Here is a 16894-nt window from a genome sequence, read left to right as displayed (position 1 = left end):
GTGAGGAGAGCTCTGAGAGCTGATTGGAGAGAAGGGACACACCTCCCTCCACACAGCACACAGGAACAGAACTGAGGCTGTCAATCACAGGCTTTGTGCTAGAGCTCCCTACCCTGTCATCTTTTTTCTCTTGGCATCAGGAAAACTTGTCAGAAGTTATTCACACAGATAGCAGAGGAATAAGGCAGGAGACAGAAATTAAACTTAGTTTTCTGGATTGAGACAAGTACAGTAAAACCTTGGTTTGAGAGTAACTTGGTTAGAGAGCGTTTTGCAAGACAAGCTACACTTTTAAATACATTTTGACTTGATATACAAGTAGTGTCATGTCACAACAGAGTATAAAAGAGAAGAGAGGCTCCTCTAATGCCCTGTACACACGACTGGGCTTTCAAGCAGACTAGGTCCGACGGACTTCCCGCCGGAATTCAGGCGGAGTTCCGATGGACTTTCCGAATGAACGGACTTGCCCACACATGACCAGACTTTCCGGCAGACTAGGTCTGCCGATCTTCCCGACGCAGTCCAAATAAAGTCTGCCGATCTTCCAAATGAACGGACTTGCCCACACACAGGCTAAACTGCATTCATTTTGAATGTGATGAGTTACGACGGGATTAGAAAAGGAAGCCAATCTCGCTGCTTTTATCGGCGAGATTGACACATTGCGAGCCCCGTCGCCTGGTATGGATTTTAAGGGGGACCTCCTACGCCGAAAAAACTGTGTGGGGGTCCCCCCAGGGTCCATACCAGACCCTTATCCGAGCACGCAGCCAGGCCGGTCCGGAAAGTGGGTGGGGAAGAGCGAGCACCCCCCTGAACCGTACCAGGCCGCATGACCTCAACATGGGGGTGGGTGCTTTGGGGAAGGGGGGTGCTCTGCGGGCCCACCACCCCAAAGCACCTTGTCAACCACCTGGTCGTCGGGGTCTTCGGGCGGGGGCTTATCAGAATCTGGGAGCCCCCTTTAATAAGAGGGTCCCCAGATCCCGGCCCCCCACCCTATGTGAATAAGTATGGGGTACATCGTACCCCTACCCATTCACCTGGGGGAAAGAAAGTCAATAAAAAAACACACTAGACAGGTTTTTAAAGTAATTTATTAGGCAGCTCCGGGGGGGTCTTCTTTCGACGTCGGGGGTCTCTTCCAACTTCTCTGTGCTTTCTGGTTCTTCTCCCGCTCTCCGGCCTCTTCTCCCGCTCACTGATTCTTCTCCCGGGCTCCTCTGCTATCTTCTGCTCTTTTGCTAGCGGTGGCCTGGTTTTCTCCTTCATCATTGTCTTCTTCTTCCTCCTTCTGTTCTTCCGATGTTGACACGACGCTCTCTCCCGCTGTAATGCTGTGTACCTGTGATCGCCTCACGGAGAGGAAGAATGGGGAGATGCTATAGTAAACAAGCATCTCCCCATTCTGCCTAGCAACAAGTGACACTGATTTATGCTCCCTGTGATTAGAGCAGAGATCAGTGATGTGTGCAACACAGCCACACCCCCCACAGTTAGCAACATGCCTCTAGGACACACTTAACCCCTACACTGCCACCTCCTGGTTAACCCCTTCACTGTCAGTGTCATTTACACAGGAATCCATGCATTTGTATAGCACTGATTGCTGTACAAATGACAATGGTCCCAAAAATGTGTCAAAAATGTCCGATGTGTCCGCCATAATGTTGCAGTCACGATAAAAATCGCTGATCGCCGCCATTTAAAAAAAAAAATATTAATAAAAATGCCCCTTCACTGCCAGTGTAATTTAGACAGGAATCCGTGCATTTGTATAGCACTGATTGCTGTACAAATGACAATGGTCCCAAAAATGTGTCAAAAATGACCGATGTGTCCGCCATAATGTCGCAGTCATGATAAAAATCAATGATTGCTACCATTACAAATGAAAAAAAAAACATTATTAATAAAACGGCCATAAACTATCCCCTATTTTGTAAACGCTATAACTTTTGCGCAAACCAATCAATAATCGCTTATTGAGATTTTTTTTACCAAAAATATGTAGAAGAATACGTATCGACCTAAACTGAGGAAAACATTTTTTTTTATATATTTTTGGGGGATATATATTATAGCAAAAAGTTAAAAAATAATGTGTTTTTTTTAAAATTGACGCTATTTTTTGTTTATAGCGCAAAAAACAAAAACCGCAGGGGTGATCAAATACCACCAAAAAAAAGCTCTATTTGTGGGAAAAAAAGGATGCCATTTTGTTTGGGAGCCACATCGCACGACCGCGCAATTGTCAGTTAAAGCGACACAGTGCCGAATCGCAAAAAGCGCTCCGGTCAGGAAGGGGGTAAATTCTTCCGGGGCTGAAGTGGTTAATGTATTGCGCCAAATTCATGAAGCATTTGTGACACTTTTGGTTTTGAAAGCGGCTTCTACACTAAATTCAGGTAGTTCTAAAATGTGCACAATGAACGCACAAAACTCAAAACAAAATACTGACAGTGCGTATCTTTTGAAAGTGAAGCTAATTAGGACCAACTCTCTTTTGGCGCACAGAATGAAAAACTGGCGCACACAGATTTTTGCAAAAGTGTCTCACGTGCGTTCTAAAAACGACGCAGTGTGTGAAAAATACAAGTGCTAGACAGGTACATGAATTTGTGGCATTTTGCACGACTTTTAGAATGCATGAGAGACACTTTCACAGGGATTGTATCTGACATTTTATATCCAACCATATAAGGAATTCATCACATCAACATATCTGTAAAATGCCTATAAATCTCATATATAACAATATTGTAATTAAAAAGTTAGAATTCTAGAGGCTGCATCAGCTTGGCTCTATTTCTATCATCATTGCATCATTTTAGTATTTGGTTTTTATGATTCCATCTACATCCTATTAATGGCTTTAAAATTTAATTTTATTAGTATCACTATATAAATATTTTTTATTTGTTCATAGACATTGTCTTAGTTTATTAGTATTACAACCTATTGATTATTATATTGTTATTGTTATATGTGGGTTTTATGTGATGATATGATGATTCTCTATATGGTTGGATATTATATGTTATATAAAGCATGTTTTACAAATTTAGATGATACTGTTTGAATATATTATTTATCCAGGGCCAGATTAAGAGCATCATGGGCCTGGTGCTGAGGATTTTGATGGGCCTTTTTATGGAAATTAACAAATAAACATTTTTTCATTTTATTTAAGTAAATTAAATATTTTAAACAAACCACTCGTTCACGCTGTATGCGCAAGAAAACCCATGTGAATGAGCCCTTAATTTTTTACATTATTTATTACATTTTTAAAATATTTTCTTCATTTATTATTATTTGTTGGAGTTTTTTTATTTTTTACATTTTTTTTACTACTTTTAATACTTTTTCAGGAGAATGGAGCAGTGGAAGGTGTCAGTACTGCATACACATGGGGGGCCCAGAGCAGGGGGAATCTAATGGACAGTCTAATGGACAGTCTGGGGTGATCAGTATGCAGCTCCAATAGCCCCTATGTTAATCTGGCCCTGTATTTATCTACATATCAATATTCATGTGTATTACTTGTATTAAAGCGGTAGTAAACCCGCTAATGTTTTTTTTTTTTTTTTTACCACCTGCAAAGCAAAAAGCGTAATGAGCTAGTATGCACCACATACTAGCTCATTATGAAATACTTACCTTAGAACGAGGCCCCGACATCTGGCCCGATCCACGCCAAGGGAGCTGACATGCTCCCTCTGCGTTTCTTCCGGGTATCTCGGCTCCGGCGCTGTCAGTGGCCGGAGCCGCGATATCGTCACTCCCGCGCATGCGCACGAGAGATATCATCCCGGCCGGGTCCGGCCACTGCCGGACTTTCAGCCGAGAATCCCCTTGTGCGCATGCACCGCTGCAGTCAGCGGCGCATACCGAGGGGAATATCTCCTAAACCGTACAGGTTTAGGAGATATTTTTTTTACCTACAGGTAAGCCTTATTACAGGCTTTCCTGTAGGTAAAAGTCATAAAAATGAGTATACAACCGCTTTAAAGAGGAAGTAAACCCTGATGGGTTTACTTCCTCTTTGATTCCCTGCAAAGGTAAAGCATAATGGACTACTATGCATCGCATAGTAGCCCATTATGTGTCACTTACCTGACACAGGAGCCAGCGATGTCACCGCTGTCCCCTGTAGTCCGGCGCATCCATCTTTTCAGTGGGGTCTCGCAGCTCCGCAGCTGTCATTCAGCAGGGCCGCGATGACGTCACTCCCGTGCATGCGCACGGGAGCCGACACGCGCGGCAGCTCCGTTGTTGGAAATGCCGCGCTCAGTGCGCCTGCGCACCGCTGTCTGCGGCGCATGCGCCGTAGATAGCGGTGCCTGTCTTCGGGCAAATATCTCCTAAACTGTATAGGTTTACTAATAAAAAAAGAACATTATTACTAAAAATGCCATAAACTATCCCCTATTTTGTAAACGCTATAACTTTTGCGCAAACCAATCAATACCAAATACCAAAATACCAAATTTTACCAAAAATATGTAGAAGAATATGTATCGGCCTAATCTGAGGAAAAAAATGTTTTTTTTATATATTTTTGGGGGATATTTACTATAGCAAAAAGTAAAAAATAATGCGTTTTTTTTCAAAATTGACGCTTTTTTTTTGTTTATACCGCAAAAAATAAAAATCGCAGAGGTGATCAAATACCACCAAAAGAAAGCTCTATTTGTGGTAAAAAAAAGGAAGTAAATTTTGTTTGGGAGCCACGTCGCACGACTGCACAATTGTCAGTTAAAGCGACGCAGTGCTGAATCGCAAAAAGTGCACTGGTTTTGGCCAGCCAAATGGTCCTTAGAGCTTAGGTGGTTAAAGTGATAAAAACATACACGAAAAAATTTCACGCAAAGGCAAATAAAAAAGAGACTTACCTGAGATAAGCTCTGACCCTGCATCCTCTAAACCAGCTCTGGATCACCACCGCTGCATTGTACTCTGTGAGCCTCTTCTCTTCAGCAGCTCTGCAAAGGTAAACTTCAATTATTATCAGTTGTACTTTTTGCAGGGATTTTATGGTCTCTCTCTTTTTTTGTAACACTATACTCCAGACACAAGACTTTCATATAAATATGTTCCTCAATAGACAAACAAAGGTAAGGATCTATTTTGTAAGCACCAAGTGCCTTTGCAAAACACAGTAATTATATTGTAAACGTAGCAATGACATCATCGCTGTGCTATATATAGCCTGTGCAGAGAGCTGAGCTGTGTTAGTGACCCTGCAGGCCCCACCCACTACAGTCTGTCTGCAGAAAACGAAGGAAGGGGGCGGAGAAAAGACCAGTTACTGTGCACAAGGAGAGAAAGAGGCAATGACTGGTCAGCTCCTACACAGAGGCTTGAATGCACACAATTGCAAAAAAAGACACATGATTAAAGTAAGGGTCCTTTCACATGTGCTGACCATTCAAATCCATCTGTCAGTTTTTTCAGGCAGACCTGAACGGGTGCTCCATACAGCTCTATGGCGCGACGGATGTCAGCGGTGACATGTCCGCTGACATCCGATCCACCCCAAACTGACCTGCTCTGCAAAATCCAGACGGATGGAAACCCCATCTTCCATCTGTCTGGTGGATCGGATGAAAACGGACATGAGGTTCGTATTTATCCGATGCCCCCATAGAGGAGAGTGGAGATCTGACAGATCCGTCCCTGCACAATGTGCAGAGACGGACTTGTCATTCGCCGGCTCAGCGGGGATCAACGCAGCGATCCTTGCTGAGCAAGCGGATGGCTGAATACGGATCCGCACATGTGAAAGGTAAGGTGACCAGATTTTTAAAATTAAATCCTGGGACATTTTTTTTTTTTACTAGTAATGGCAGCAATCAGCGACTCATAGCGGGACTGCGATATTGTGGTGGACAAATCAGAAACTAAGTGACACTTTTGACACTTTGTGGAAACCAGTGACATTAATACAGTGATCAGAGCTAAAAATATGCACTGTCAGTGTACTAATGACACTGGCTGGGAAGGGGATAACATCTAGGGCAATCAATGGGTTAAATGTGCATCTAAAGGCCCATACACACGATCAGACTTTTTGACAACAAACATGCAAATTAGCTGTTTTGGAGCAACATCCGACCGTGTGTACGCTCCATCGGACAAACTTTTTTGGTTTTCATCTGACTTTTGTTGGCTGTGCGAACGGACAAACTTTCTGGCAACAAAAGTCCGATGGAGCAAAGTCTGATCATGTGTAGAGAAAACCATAGGACTTTTGTACAAAGTGCAAACAGGCATGCTCAGAACCAATGCAAAAGATCAGACAACAATACAGAAGTTGACCAAAGGTGGCAGTAAAGAGCAGAAAAACCACATGATTTGGTGAAAGTTGGCTGAAAAAGTCCTGCTGTGTGTATGCAATACAAGTTCAGGGCCGACGCCCTTTGTACAAAAATCCAAGGGAAAGTTTGTACAAAGTCCTATCGTGTGTATGAGGCTTAACAAGTGTTTTCTCACTGTGGGGGAGGTGATTTTACTAAGGGAAGACATAGATCCCTGTACCTGCTTTGCAGGAACACAGGATCCATGTCTTCCACACTGACAGAATGGCGACCTGCCTTCTTTACCACTAGGGAAATACAAAAAGCTGCGCCAACAGGGAGCCCGTCCTCCCCTTCTACAACGTGATGGCGTCACTGCGTGCCACTTTACCACTAGGCGGGTCCACCGGATCCGCTGATTGGCTCTGACACCCAGAAATGCATTATCACGTATATAAGTGATCCTGCGCAGCGTGACCCCTCTGTAGCAGTAAATCTGCTATCAGGCGATCGGAAACTGGTTAAGATCATCAGCATCATGATAACTCACAGGCAGCGGGAACTCTATCATGGCTGTAGCTGGCTGTCACAGTGTGTTACATAACATGGCTGTTGGGTGCTGATTTTGTTAACTTCTGACCAATAAGTGACCCCGGCTGCCTGTGAGTTCTCATACCATCCATTATGCCAGAGAGACAGACACAGTGCAATGTAGTCTATTCACAAACATCCCCAAAGCACACCTGTGTTGAAGCCTTGAAGGCACTGGCAGCCCCACGATTGGATCTGCTTCAGCTCAATTCCTGCTGCTGGACATCGTCAGCTGAGCTCAGCTGCCTCTCTCTGCCCGTCGCTGCCTCCGCCATCTGCCTCACAGCCTCTCAGGTCTCACTCTCCGGCCCCGGCTACTACTGGGTGGGGAGCGGAGGAAAATGACTCTGCCGGGGAAGGCAAGGAGATAATCAGGCAGGCGGCTGGCCGGGGACTTGAGCCAAGGCAGAAGAACATGTGAGCGGAGCTGAATGGGCATGTGCCGGAGACTGAAGAAATAGTCCATCCGCTCTGACCAGCACATCATCATCAGAAAGGGACACAGATAATGGAAAAAATACACCCCCCTAAGCTAGTAGGAGCGGGGGTGTGTAATTTAGAATTAGTTTTTTTTATTCTGCACTGACTGTCTTTAAAAATTGCCCCAGCTCCTGTTGAAGTCAAATCCGGGGACAAAACCGGGGACAGACTTGGTCCAGGGACAGTTTCCTCAATCCGGGGACTGTCCCCTAAAACTGGGGACATCTGGTCACCCTAGTGAAATGGGCCTAAGGATACACGTCTGATGGATGATGAAGATGGATGAACGTTACATGAGTGGCCTAAAGACATCTGGAAAAGGTAAGTATAATTTAAAAAAACATAACATACACACCGAGTCTGATTGGATATGTATTGCACTTGATGGAAGCCATATTTGTTAATTATATATACATGCCCATTTACAGTCTGGTTCCCAAGAAGTGGTGTGCTGGAATAGGTACTACTAGCTGCATCTTTCAAGCAGTTTCCAAAAAAGACACACATTATGTTGAGTTCAAAGGTAATGTGTGTAAAACAAGTGTACAGGGCAACTATAACACACAGCACACCTACTGTCAGGCCCATAAATATTGGGACATCGACACAATTCCAATCTTTTTGGCTCTATACACTACCACAATGGATTTGAAATGAAACTAACAAGATGTGCTTTAACTGCAGACTTCCAGCTTTAATTTGAGGGTATTTACATCCAAATCAGGAGAACGGTGTCAGAATTACAACAGTTTGTATATGTGCCTCACACTTTTTAAGGGACCAAAAGTAATGGGACAATTGGCTGCTCCTCATTATCCCATTTACAAGGAGCAGATAAAAGGTCCAAAGTTCATTTCAAGTATGCTATTTGCATTTGGAATCTGTTGCTGTTGCATTGTGCGTAAGGCCTGGACAATAGGAACGATTATTTTTGAGGGGGCAAACATTAAAGTTCTGCCAGACCCATCTAAGGCGACCTTGCAGCGTTGAGCGATGCTACGACCATTATTGGACCGACTGATACAGATGGGCCACACGTATCGATGGAGATTCCCGTTTGCGCTAACGTTTCAGAAGGGAGCATCTATAGTCACATTATATCAACCTATAGACCTCCCGGAACTATTTAGCTTCTTAGGGACTCCACCTATAAATGTACCAAATTGGCTGCAGCCACTTTCACGCATACAGCGAGTGGATATCTCTACTCCGAGCCAACAAGGAAGATTACAACCCCGTCCTGGCAGAATGAGACTAAGATCACAAGACCGGAGTCATACCCCTATAGGGGTGACCCGGGACTAGGAAGGGGGGAGCAGATTTCACAGATAATCGATAGATATGCGGGAGAGACTCGTTTTTTTGTGTTTATTTTTATTTATTCATTTATTTTTTGAATGATACCATGAGTGAATATAGAATCTAGGGGGGTTTACTGTGGGGGAGGGAATAAACCTCAAGTGGAAGACCAGTTTGGGACCGTAACCGGTCAGACCCTAAATTGAAAATCTATATCCCCTTCTTTTCTTCCTTTTTTTTTGGGGACACGTCTGAGTGACTATGTAGGTATTTACTATGTGAGAAAATACTCAACTTGAATTATTGTTTGAATTATATCTGTTCTACCCCTCCCCCCCCCCCTTCTTTTTTTTTTTTTTTTATTGCAAGGCAGGATCAGTGGGTGGAAGGTTTTGTGAATTGTGACCCATGGGAGACAACCTGATGGGGGGACCAGGGTGACGCAGGGACCAACTGGAAAGGGACTGACTCAGAGCACGACTTTAGTGGGATGTTAGAATATAAAATAAATATATATTTATTGATTTTCTTTTCACAAACCTTTTATAGTATTACATATGCCACAAATATAACTCACTAATTAATTTGTAATTAAGCTGTAATAAACAGATCACTGTGTGTGTGTATATATATATATATATATATATATATATATATATTACACTTCAATCAATGGATAGCACTATAATAGTAGAATGGTACTCTTATATTAAACTCGGATATGGAGAGGAATGTCCATACCAGGAGGGATTCTTTTATTACACTAGTTTTGGGGTACATAACTATGTATACTTAGATACGGTAATTTATCTACTTCTACTTTTTTTATTGAAGTGCGGTAGTTGGGTTTTAGTGTTTCAGTGTTTATACTGCACATGAATGCTCTGGGTAGCCTGCACTGGGGGGGACTGGCACCATATGGGTGGTACCTATCGATAGCACACCTATAGAGGCCAATGGAGGCCAATGTACCTGGGTTAAGATATGCTGAGCCCATCCCTCCCCCTTTTCTCCCTCCCCCCCACTCCTAGAGGGGGGGAGGAAAGGGGAGGGAAAGAGGGAACATTGCCTTTTCTTTTTTATCCCCCCCCCTTTTTTTTCCTCATTAAAAGGCCCTTTATTTTGTATATGATAACCAGAGTCGGTATAGACCATAGTTGCCATTGTTCTATTGCATTTCTTGGATATACAGGTTGGTGTAAATAAATATAAAAATAAATATGATTTTATGGTCATCGTAGGGAGGGGAGTGGTTCCTACTTCGACTGTAGTTGACCACGCCGCCATTTAGGGTTGTGCTCACTTAAGTGGTAATATATTTGTGAGCGATTATATATTTTCGTAGATCCCTCTTGGTCTGTAAAAGGGAAGGGTGAGAGGTTAGTAAACCCCTCACTGATACATCAGGGTTAATAGAACCCTTTTGCTTTAGCTTACTCTCTTTTTCCCTTTTTTTTTCTTTTTTCACCGCCGATAGAGAAGATGGGGGTACTGAAAATTATGTCCTTAAATGCTAAAGGTCTCAATGTATCTGAGAAACGTAGGATGCTCCTTCAGGTTTTGAAACGGTCACATTATGATGTGGCATATATTCAGGAAACCCACTTTGAAGAAGGCAAGATACCAATTCTAAAGAATAGCCTTTATCCATATGTATATCATGCTGCAAAAAAGGCATCTAAGACTAGAGGGGTATCAATTTTGATATCCAGACGAATTCCGTGGAGGTACGATTGGTGGCATTAAGGTAACATTGGCTACAGTTTATGTACCAAATTACAACCAAGACCAATTTATCTGCTCTACACTCAATTATCTCATGAAATTCGCTGAAGGTAAACTACTGCTGGGGGGAGATGTTAATCTAGCCCTAGAGCCTAAAGTAGATACATTGATATATATGGAAACCTGGGCTCAGTGGAATAAATTTAAACTTTCAGAGGAGGGAAAGGCCCTTTTTGTAATTTAAGACGATCGAATATAAGGTGGGAATATCAGTAAGCGCATCTTCCCGGAGGGCGGTTACATTTGTTTTAGTATTTCCCTCTTTTTTTTTCTCCTTTTTCTCTTTTTTTTCCTCTTTTCTTCTTTTTTTTCTTCGTTTTTGTTGTGTATGTTTATTTAATAGTTTAAGACCTGATATATCCCATGACAAATAGATGCTTAGAAATGACCAACCATATATATTTACCTTTTATATAACTACATCAACTGTAATGGCAGAGAAATATTTGGTCTATATAGGTCTGATTTAGAGGCATTAGATTTAACGTTATGTGTAGATTAATCAACTGTTGTGTGCATTTTGGTTGATATAAATAAATAAATAATTGAAAAAATAAAATAAATATTAAATTCACGATTCGAAAATACTTTTATTTTTGATGGACACCACGCCGGCCATGAGGAGCTGCGGGCAGGAGTTTTTAGGCGAGGCCGCGGCTTCGGCCTAGTCCGCAGCATCCAGCCTCACGGACTAGGCCGAAGCCACGGCCTCGCCTAAAAACTCCTGCCCGCAGCATCTCAGGACCGGCACAGTGTCAGCGCCGGGTCTGGTGAAAAAAAAAAAATAGTTTTGCTGAAATTTTGAATCGATTTGACCTCTTAACTCGATTCAAGTTTTAAAACGATTTTTTCCCCAGCCCTACCAGCCACCTCCTTACTCTATCCAAAAGAAAAAAGAAAAAAAAATGCCTATAGTTCGACTTTAGGGCTTACCTGTAGGTACAGTAAATATCTCCTAAATATGAACCGCTTAGGAGATATTTACTTTAGCTGCACCAGTGATGTCACTGGCGGGTGTGCCCTGCACTCTCAATGGACAGTGTGTGGTCCATAGAAAGCCGCGCCGCCGCAGGGACTCCGGTGCAGGAGTGTCGTCATCAGGGCTTGGCCACGGCCGCAAACCCAGAAGGAAGACCCCGGGAAGATGGAACACCGCGCCACTTGAAGGTTTCAGGTAAGCCTTTCATAATACATACCTCCCAACATTTTGAGATGGGAATGAGGGACACCTACCGGCAAACGTATGTAGGCATAGGACACGCCCCCTGTCAAACCCCCTTAAAGGAGAATTAACCAAGAAAAAGGTTGATTAAATCTACAAGGGCTTTTTTTTTACCACTACTATTCCTTTATATTGGCTTTTAAAATTTACATATGCAGTCATTTAGACATTATATAAAAGGTTTAGCACTGGGAAACACTTTTTGAAAGATAAAAAGTGCATTTTATATACAACTATATAGATCAGACCAAAATAAGGGACACATGAGGAGTAATGAGGCACAGAGGGACATTGCTCCAAATCAGGGACAGTCCCTCGAATTCAGGGACAGTTGGGAGCTATGATAATGTGCTAGTATGTGATGCATACTAGCACATTATACATTTATTTGCAGGGAGAAGTTTTTTGTTTTTTTCAGTTTCCTGTTGCTTTAAACAAATGCCTTACTTTATCTAAAATGAAAAAAGTTTTGCCTTCAGTTCTACTTTATACACAGTTGCTCCCTGTGGACATGGCTGAGCCCGCAGTGCACTATGGGAGTCCTGCCGGTCATAGAGTTTCTTCCTCCCGGTACTCCCCGCTGAGTTACCTGCATCGCTGGAAGTACTCCGGTATTTGGCCGGACATTTCTCTCCGGAGCCTCTCCAGGGTGGCCATGTCCCCGCTATCTGGACGCGTCTCCTGGGAGACCAAAGGTACCACTCTGGGCGGGGGGGAGAATATCACAAAACATGTGCATATGTTGTACAAATGTAACCTTATTCATTAAAAGTAATTACATTTCCGTTCATCATCATATAAATTACATCGAATAAAACCGTAACGAATATAATACATGGTTCATGTAACTTTTTATTTTATTTGAACAGAATGGTTCATTCCAGCTTCCGGTCCCCGGCCACGGATCGCGGAATCCCAGACGCGTCTCCATGGAGGCAGAGCCGTACCACCCATCACGGGGGGGAATAACACAAATCTTCTCCGAATGCTCCCCAATGCAGCAATGCAAGTTATATTAAAAATAATGTTTTCCACAATAAATTGTATTCTGTAATTTGGAGCGTTTGGTGTTGGCTTTTAGGCGCTCGTTTCTTCATAGGTTGAAGTGGTGCGTTCCGACTTCCGCTCGTCTCTGCTCCAGTTCTCGGTCGCTGCTCCGGAAGCGACATGGTGGCTCAGTCCGCTGCCCCGACTCGGCTGTGATCCTGGGGGACCCCGCAAGCTTTGTTCATGGTTGGCGTGGCCAGGAAACACATCCGAGCCAATAAGGGAAGCAGCTGGTGAGTGATTGGCTGACCGAGGAGGTGTCCATGACATCATTGGGGCCCCACACAACCAGGGGCCCCTAGAACAGCCAGGGCCTCTCCTACCCCCTACAGAGGAGACCATTCCCCCTGATCATCAGGGCTGTGTGTAGTGTGAGGGGCCCATAGACTAGTAGTGATGAGAGCTGCCATTGCTGGCTTGTCATTGTAGGTACAGGCCTGTCATCCTCCTCCTAATCCTCCTTGTTATTGTAGGTACAGGCCTGTCATCCTCCTCCTTATCATTCTTGTTATTGTAGGTACAGGCCCTGTCTTCCTCCTTATCATTCTTGCTATTGTAGGTGCAGGCCTGTCATCCTCCTCCTTGTTAACATAAGTACAGGCCCTGTCATCCTCCTTCTTATCCTTCTTGTTATTATAGGTGCAGGCCCTGTCATCCTCCTCCTTATCATTCTTGTTATTGTGGGTATAGGCCAGTCATCCTCCTCCTTATCCTCCTTGTTATTATAAGTACAGGCCCTGTCATCCTCCTCCTTATCGTTCTTGTTATTGTAGGTGCATGCCTTGTCATCCTCCTCCTTATCATTCTTGTTATTGTGGGTACAGGCCCTGTCATCCTCCTCCTTATCCTCCTTGTTATTGTAGGTACAGGCCTGTCATCCTCCTCCTTATCATTCTTGTTATTGTAGGTACAGGCCCTGTCATCCTCCTCCTTATCATTCTTGTTATTGTGGGTACAGGCCCTGTCATCCTCCTCCTTATCCTCATTGTTATTGTAGGTATAGGCCCTGTCATTACCCTCCTTATCATTCTTGTTATTGTAGGTATAGTTCCTGTCATCCTCCTTCTTATCATTCTTGTCATTGTAGGTGCAGGACCTGTCATCCTCCTCCTTATCATTCTTGTTATTGTAGGTGCAGGACCTGTCATCCTCCTCCTTATCATTCTTGTTATTTTGGGTACAGGCCCTGTCATCCTCCTCCTTATCCTCATTGTTATTGTAGGTATAGGCCCTGTCATTACCCTCCTTATCTTTCTTGTTATTGTAGGTATAGGCCCTGTCATCCTCCTTATTATTCTTGTTATTGTAGGAGCAGGCCTCGTCATCCTCCTCCTTATCCTCCTTGTTATTGTAGGTACAGGCCTGTTATCCTCCTCCTTATCATTCTTGTTATTGTAGGTTTAGGTCCTGTCATCCTCCTCGTTATTGTAGGTACAGGCCCTGTCATCCTCATCCTTATCCTCCTTGTTATAGTAGGTACAGGCCCTGTCATCCTCATCCTTATCCTCCTTGTTATAGTAGGTACGGGCCCTGTCATCCTTCTCCTTATCCTCCTTGTTATTGTAGGTACAGGCCCTGTCATCCTCCTCCTTATTATTGTAGGTACAGGCCCTGTCATCCTCCTTGTTATTGTAGGTACAGGCCCTGTCATCCTCCTCCTTATTATTGTAGGTACAGGCCTGTCATCCTCCTCCTTTATCATTCTTGTTATTGTAGGTACAGGCCCTGTCATCCTCCTCCTTATTATTGTAGGTACAGGCCTGTCATCCTCCTCCTTTATCATTCTTGTTATTGTAGGTACAGGCCCTGTCATCCTCCTTGTTATTGTAGGTACAGGCCCTGTCATCCTCCTCCTTATTATTGTAGGTACAGGCCTGTCATCCTCCTCCTTATAGGTACATGCCTGTCATCCTCTTTCTTATAATTGTAGGTATAGACCCTGTCATGCCCCTCATTATCATCCTTGTTTTTGTAGGTGCAGGCCTTCTTATCACCCTTGTTATGAAAAGTGCAGGCCCTGTCGTCATCATCATCCTTCACTGACTAGGAACAAGCATGGCCATAGGCGGTCTCTTTACTGGCTGCATGCTTTTTGTTGGTCAGTAATTCTAGGAGTGGAGAGAAGGATGAAGATGACAGATCTGGGCTCTCAGTCCTGAGATGTACACAACTCTGCCATACAGCCCAGCCCCATCTGGGAGGACAGGAGTCCTGATTTTTATTTTTTTTTCTCTGTTGCAGTTCAGTAAGGCTCCTTTCACGTGGGTGTGCCTGTTTGACGGACTCCGCATGCTCAGTGGGGGATCGATCTGCTAATCCCCACTGAGTAGGTGGATGGCGGGTCTGTCTCCGCTCACTGTGCAGGGATGGACCTGTCAGAGCTCCGCTCTCTTCTATGGGGGATCGGATGAAAACGAAATGTCAGTTTTCATCCGATCTGCCAGATGGATGGAAAATAGGACCTCCTTCTGTCTGGATTTGGCAGAGGATCAGATAACGGCAGGTGTCCCTTGATATCTGCTGCTTCATAGAGTTGAATGGAGGGTCTGAACAGGTCCATGCTGAAGCAAAGATTATCCCCAGTCACATTCAGCTGGCTGTACTGCCCTCTGAATGCAACCCATTTAAGCTCTCATTCACGCTGAAGGCGGGTTTGAAATCGTGCGAACTCAGCTGAACTTGCACGATTTCATACCCGCATTTCAGTGCGAATTTCGGGGGCGATTTGAAAGACATCTGTGTGGGTTCATGCACAGATCTCCATTGAAATCGCCCCAGAGTCATCAAAAGTAGTGCAGGAACTACTTTTGGAAATCGGTGCGGGGCCGCAAAGTCTGCGTCGCACCGGTTGGGACAGTACTGTTGCCGGCAATCGGCTGCGATTTGACAAGTCGAAATTGCTCCGATGTGAACAGAGCGGTGTGGCAACTGCCCCACACCCGTATGCAATGCATGCATGTGCGGCATGGCAGTGCACACTTTGAGGGGTAAAAACAGGCATTGAGATAGTAATAGAACGCCATATTACCTGTGGAACATTCTCTAAAAAGTGATCCATCTCAGAGGGTTGGTTTCCCAGGGATAGAAGAGAAGTTGTGTACTCAGTGGACTCTGATAAAAGGAATTTTACTAGAAGTAGAAAAATCTTATTATCGGCAAACGGTGAACAGAGTTCCACATATCTATTCAGATAATTGATTATATTGCTGGTTTCTTGATATGGACACCTCAGAAAAGCATCAACAACTGTTCCAATGGCTGGTGGAAACTCCGCTCAGCTTTATGAAGGTTCCCATCGTTGACTTTCTGAAAATGTGTGTTGTCTCACCGTCTTCTCCCCCTCATTGGAGGTCTGTGTCTCCTCCCTTCTCTCTGTTCCAGTGCTGCATCCTAAGATTGAGCTCCGGCGTGTTTGCATGGTCCACATGCAGAGCCCGCCAGGAAGTCAGCGATGTGCTGCACTAATCACAGGCAGTGAGGCATTTCCCGATCTTTGCAGCCGCACATCGGGCAATGTCTCACTACCTGTGATTAGCGCAGCGCTGCACCGACTTCCTGGCAGGCTCTGCATGTGGATTGTGCGAACACGCCGGAGCTCATCTTTACTGCATCCTCCGACCGACTCTTCCTGGAGTGTCAGATACCGGTCTCCCTCCTCCATGCTTCTACAGGACTAAGGATAAGCTCAGGCGTGTTTGCATGGTCCATATGCATAGCCTGCCAGGAAGTCGGCGCAGCGCTGCGCTAATCACAGGCAGTGAGACATTGCCCCAATGCGTGGCTGTAGAGATCGGGCAATGTCTCACCGCCAGGAAGTTAGCGCAGCGCTGCGCCGACTTCTTGGCGGGCTCTGCATTAGCTCATCCTTATACAGAACACAATGATCTGGGACTGGAGCATAAAACCACAGTGTGTATTGGGGGGGACACAGATATGACACTCCAGGAAGTGCTTATTGTCTGATGGGGGCTGTCATAGTAGAATGGACAGGGAGTAGGAGACCAGAACTGATAGGTGAGTGGAAGCTCTTACGATCAGAACCCTCCTAGCCTGCCTATATTGAATTGTATTGCAACTATGTTGTCAGTCTTCATTTTGTAAAGTGTTGTGCAAACTGTCAGCAATATATAAAGCTTGTAGAGGTCTCATGCAGACCATGCGTTTG

At 44.3% G+C, this 16894-nt stretch overlaps 2 protein-coding genes across 3 annotated transcripts in view; one reads left to right on the top strand and one right to left on the bottom strand.

The window, feature by feature from the left end:
- Positions 1 to 12362, bottom strand: part of SPATA17 (spermatogenesis associated 17) — a 247512-nt gene extending 235150 nt beyond the window's left edge. Inside the window, exons 1-2 of the mRNA XM_077485778.1 lie at positions 12272 to 12362; positions 4902 to 4991 (exon numbers count right to left, since the gene is read on the bottom strand). Of these exons, the coding sequence (XP_077341904.1) occupies positions 4902 to 4991; positions 12272 to 12339 (158 nt within the window). The 5' untranslated portion in view covers positions 12340 to 12362. The remainder of the gene's footprint in view (positions 1 to 4901; positions 4992 to 12271) is intronic.
- Positions 12363 to 12826: 464 nt separating this feature from the next.
- GPATCH2 (G-patch domain containing 2) overlaps positions 12827 to 16894 on the top strand; it is a 219140-nt gene continuing 215072 nt past the window's right edge. For both annotated transcript variants that reach the window (XM_077485776.1, XM_077485777.1), the window contains exon 1: positions 12827 to 12962. In XM_077485776.1, coding sequence (XP_077341902.1) covers positions 12913 to 12962 — 50 coding nt within the window. In that variant the 5' untranslated portion in view covers positions 12827 to 12912. The remainder of the gene's footprint in view (positions 12963 to 16894) is intronic.

Source organism: Lithobates pipiens, unplaced genomic scaffold (genome assembly GCF_037356315.1).
Source record: "Lithobates pipiens isolate NorthernLeopardFrog02 unplaced genomic scaffold, aLitPip1_a1.2 Scaffold_18, whole genome shotgun sequence".
Taxonomy (NCBI): Eukaryota; Metazoa; Chordata; class Amphibia; order Anura; family Ranidae; genus Lithobates; species Lithobates pipiens.
The sequence above is the reverse complement of the archived record's forward strand: the minus strand, read 5'-3'. Positions and strand labels throughout refer to the sequence as shown.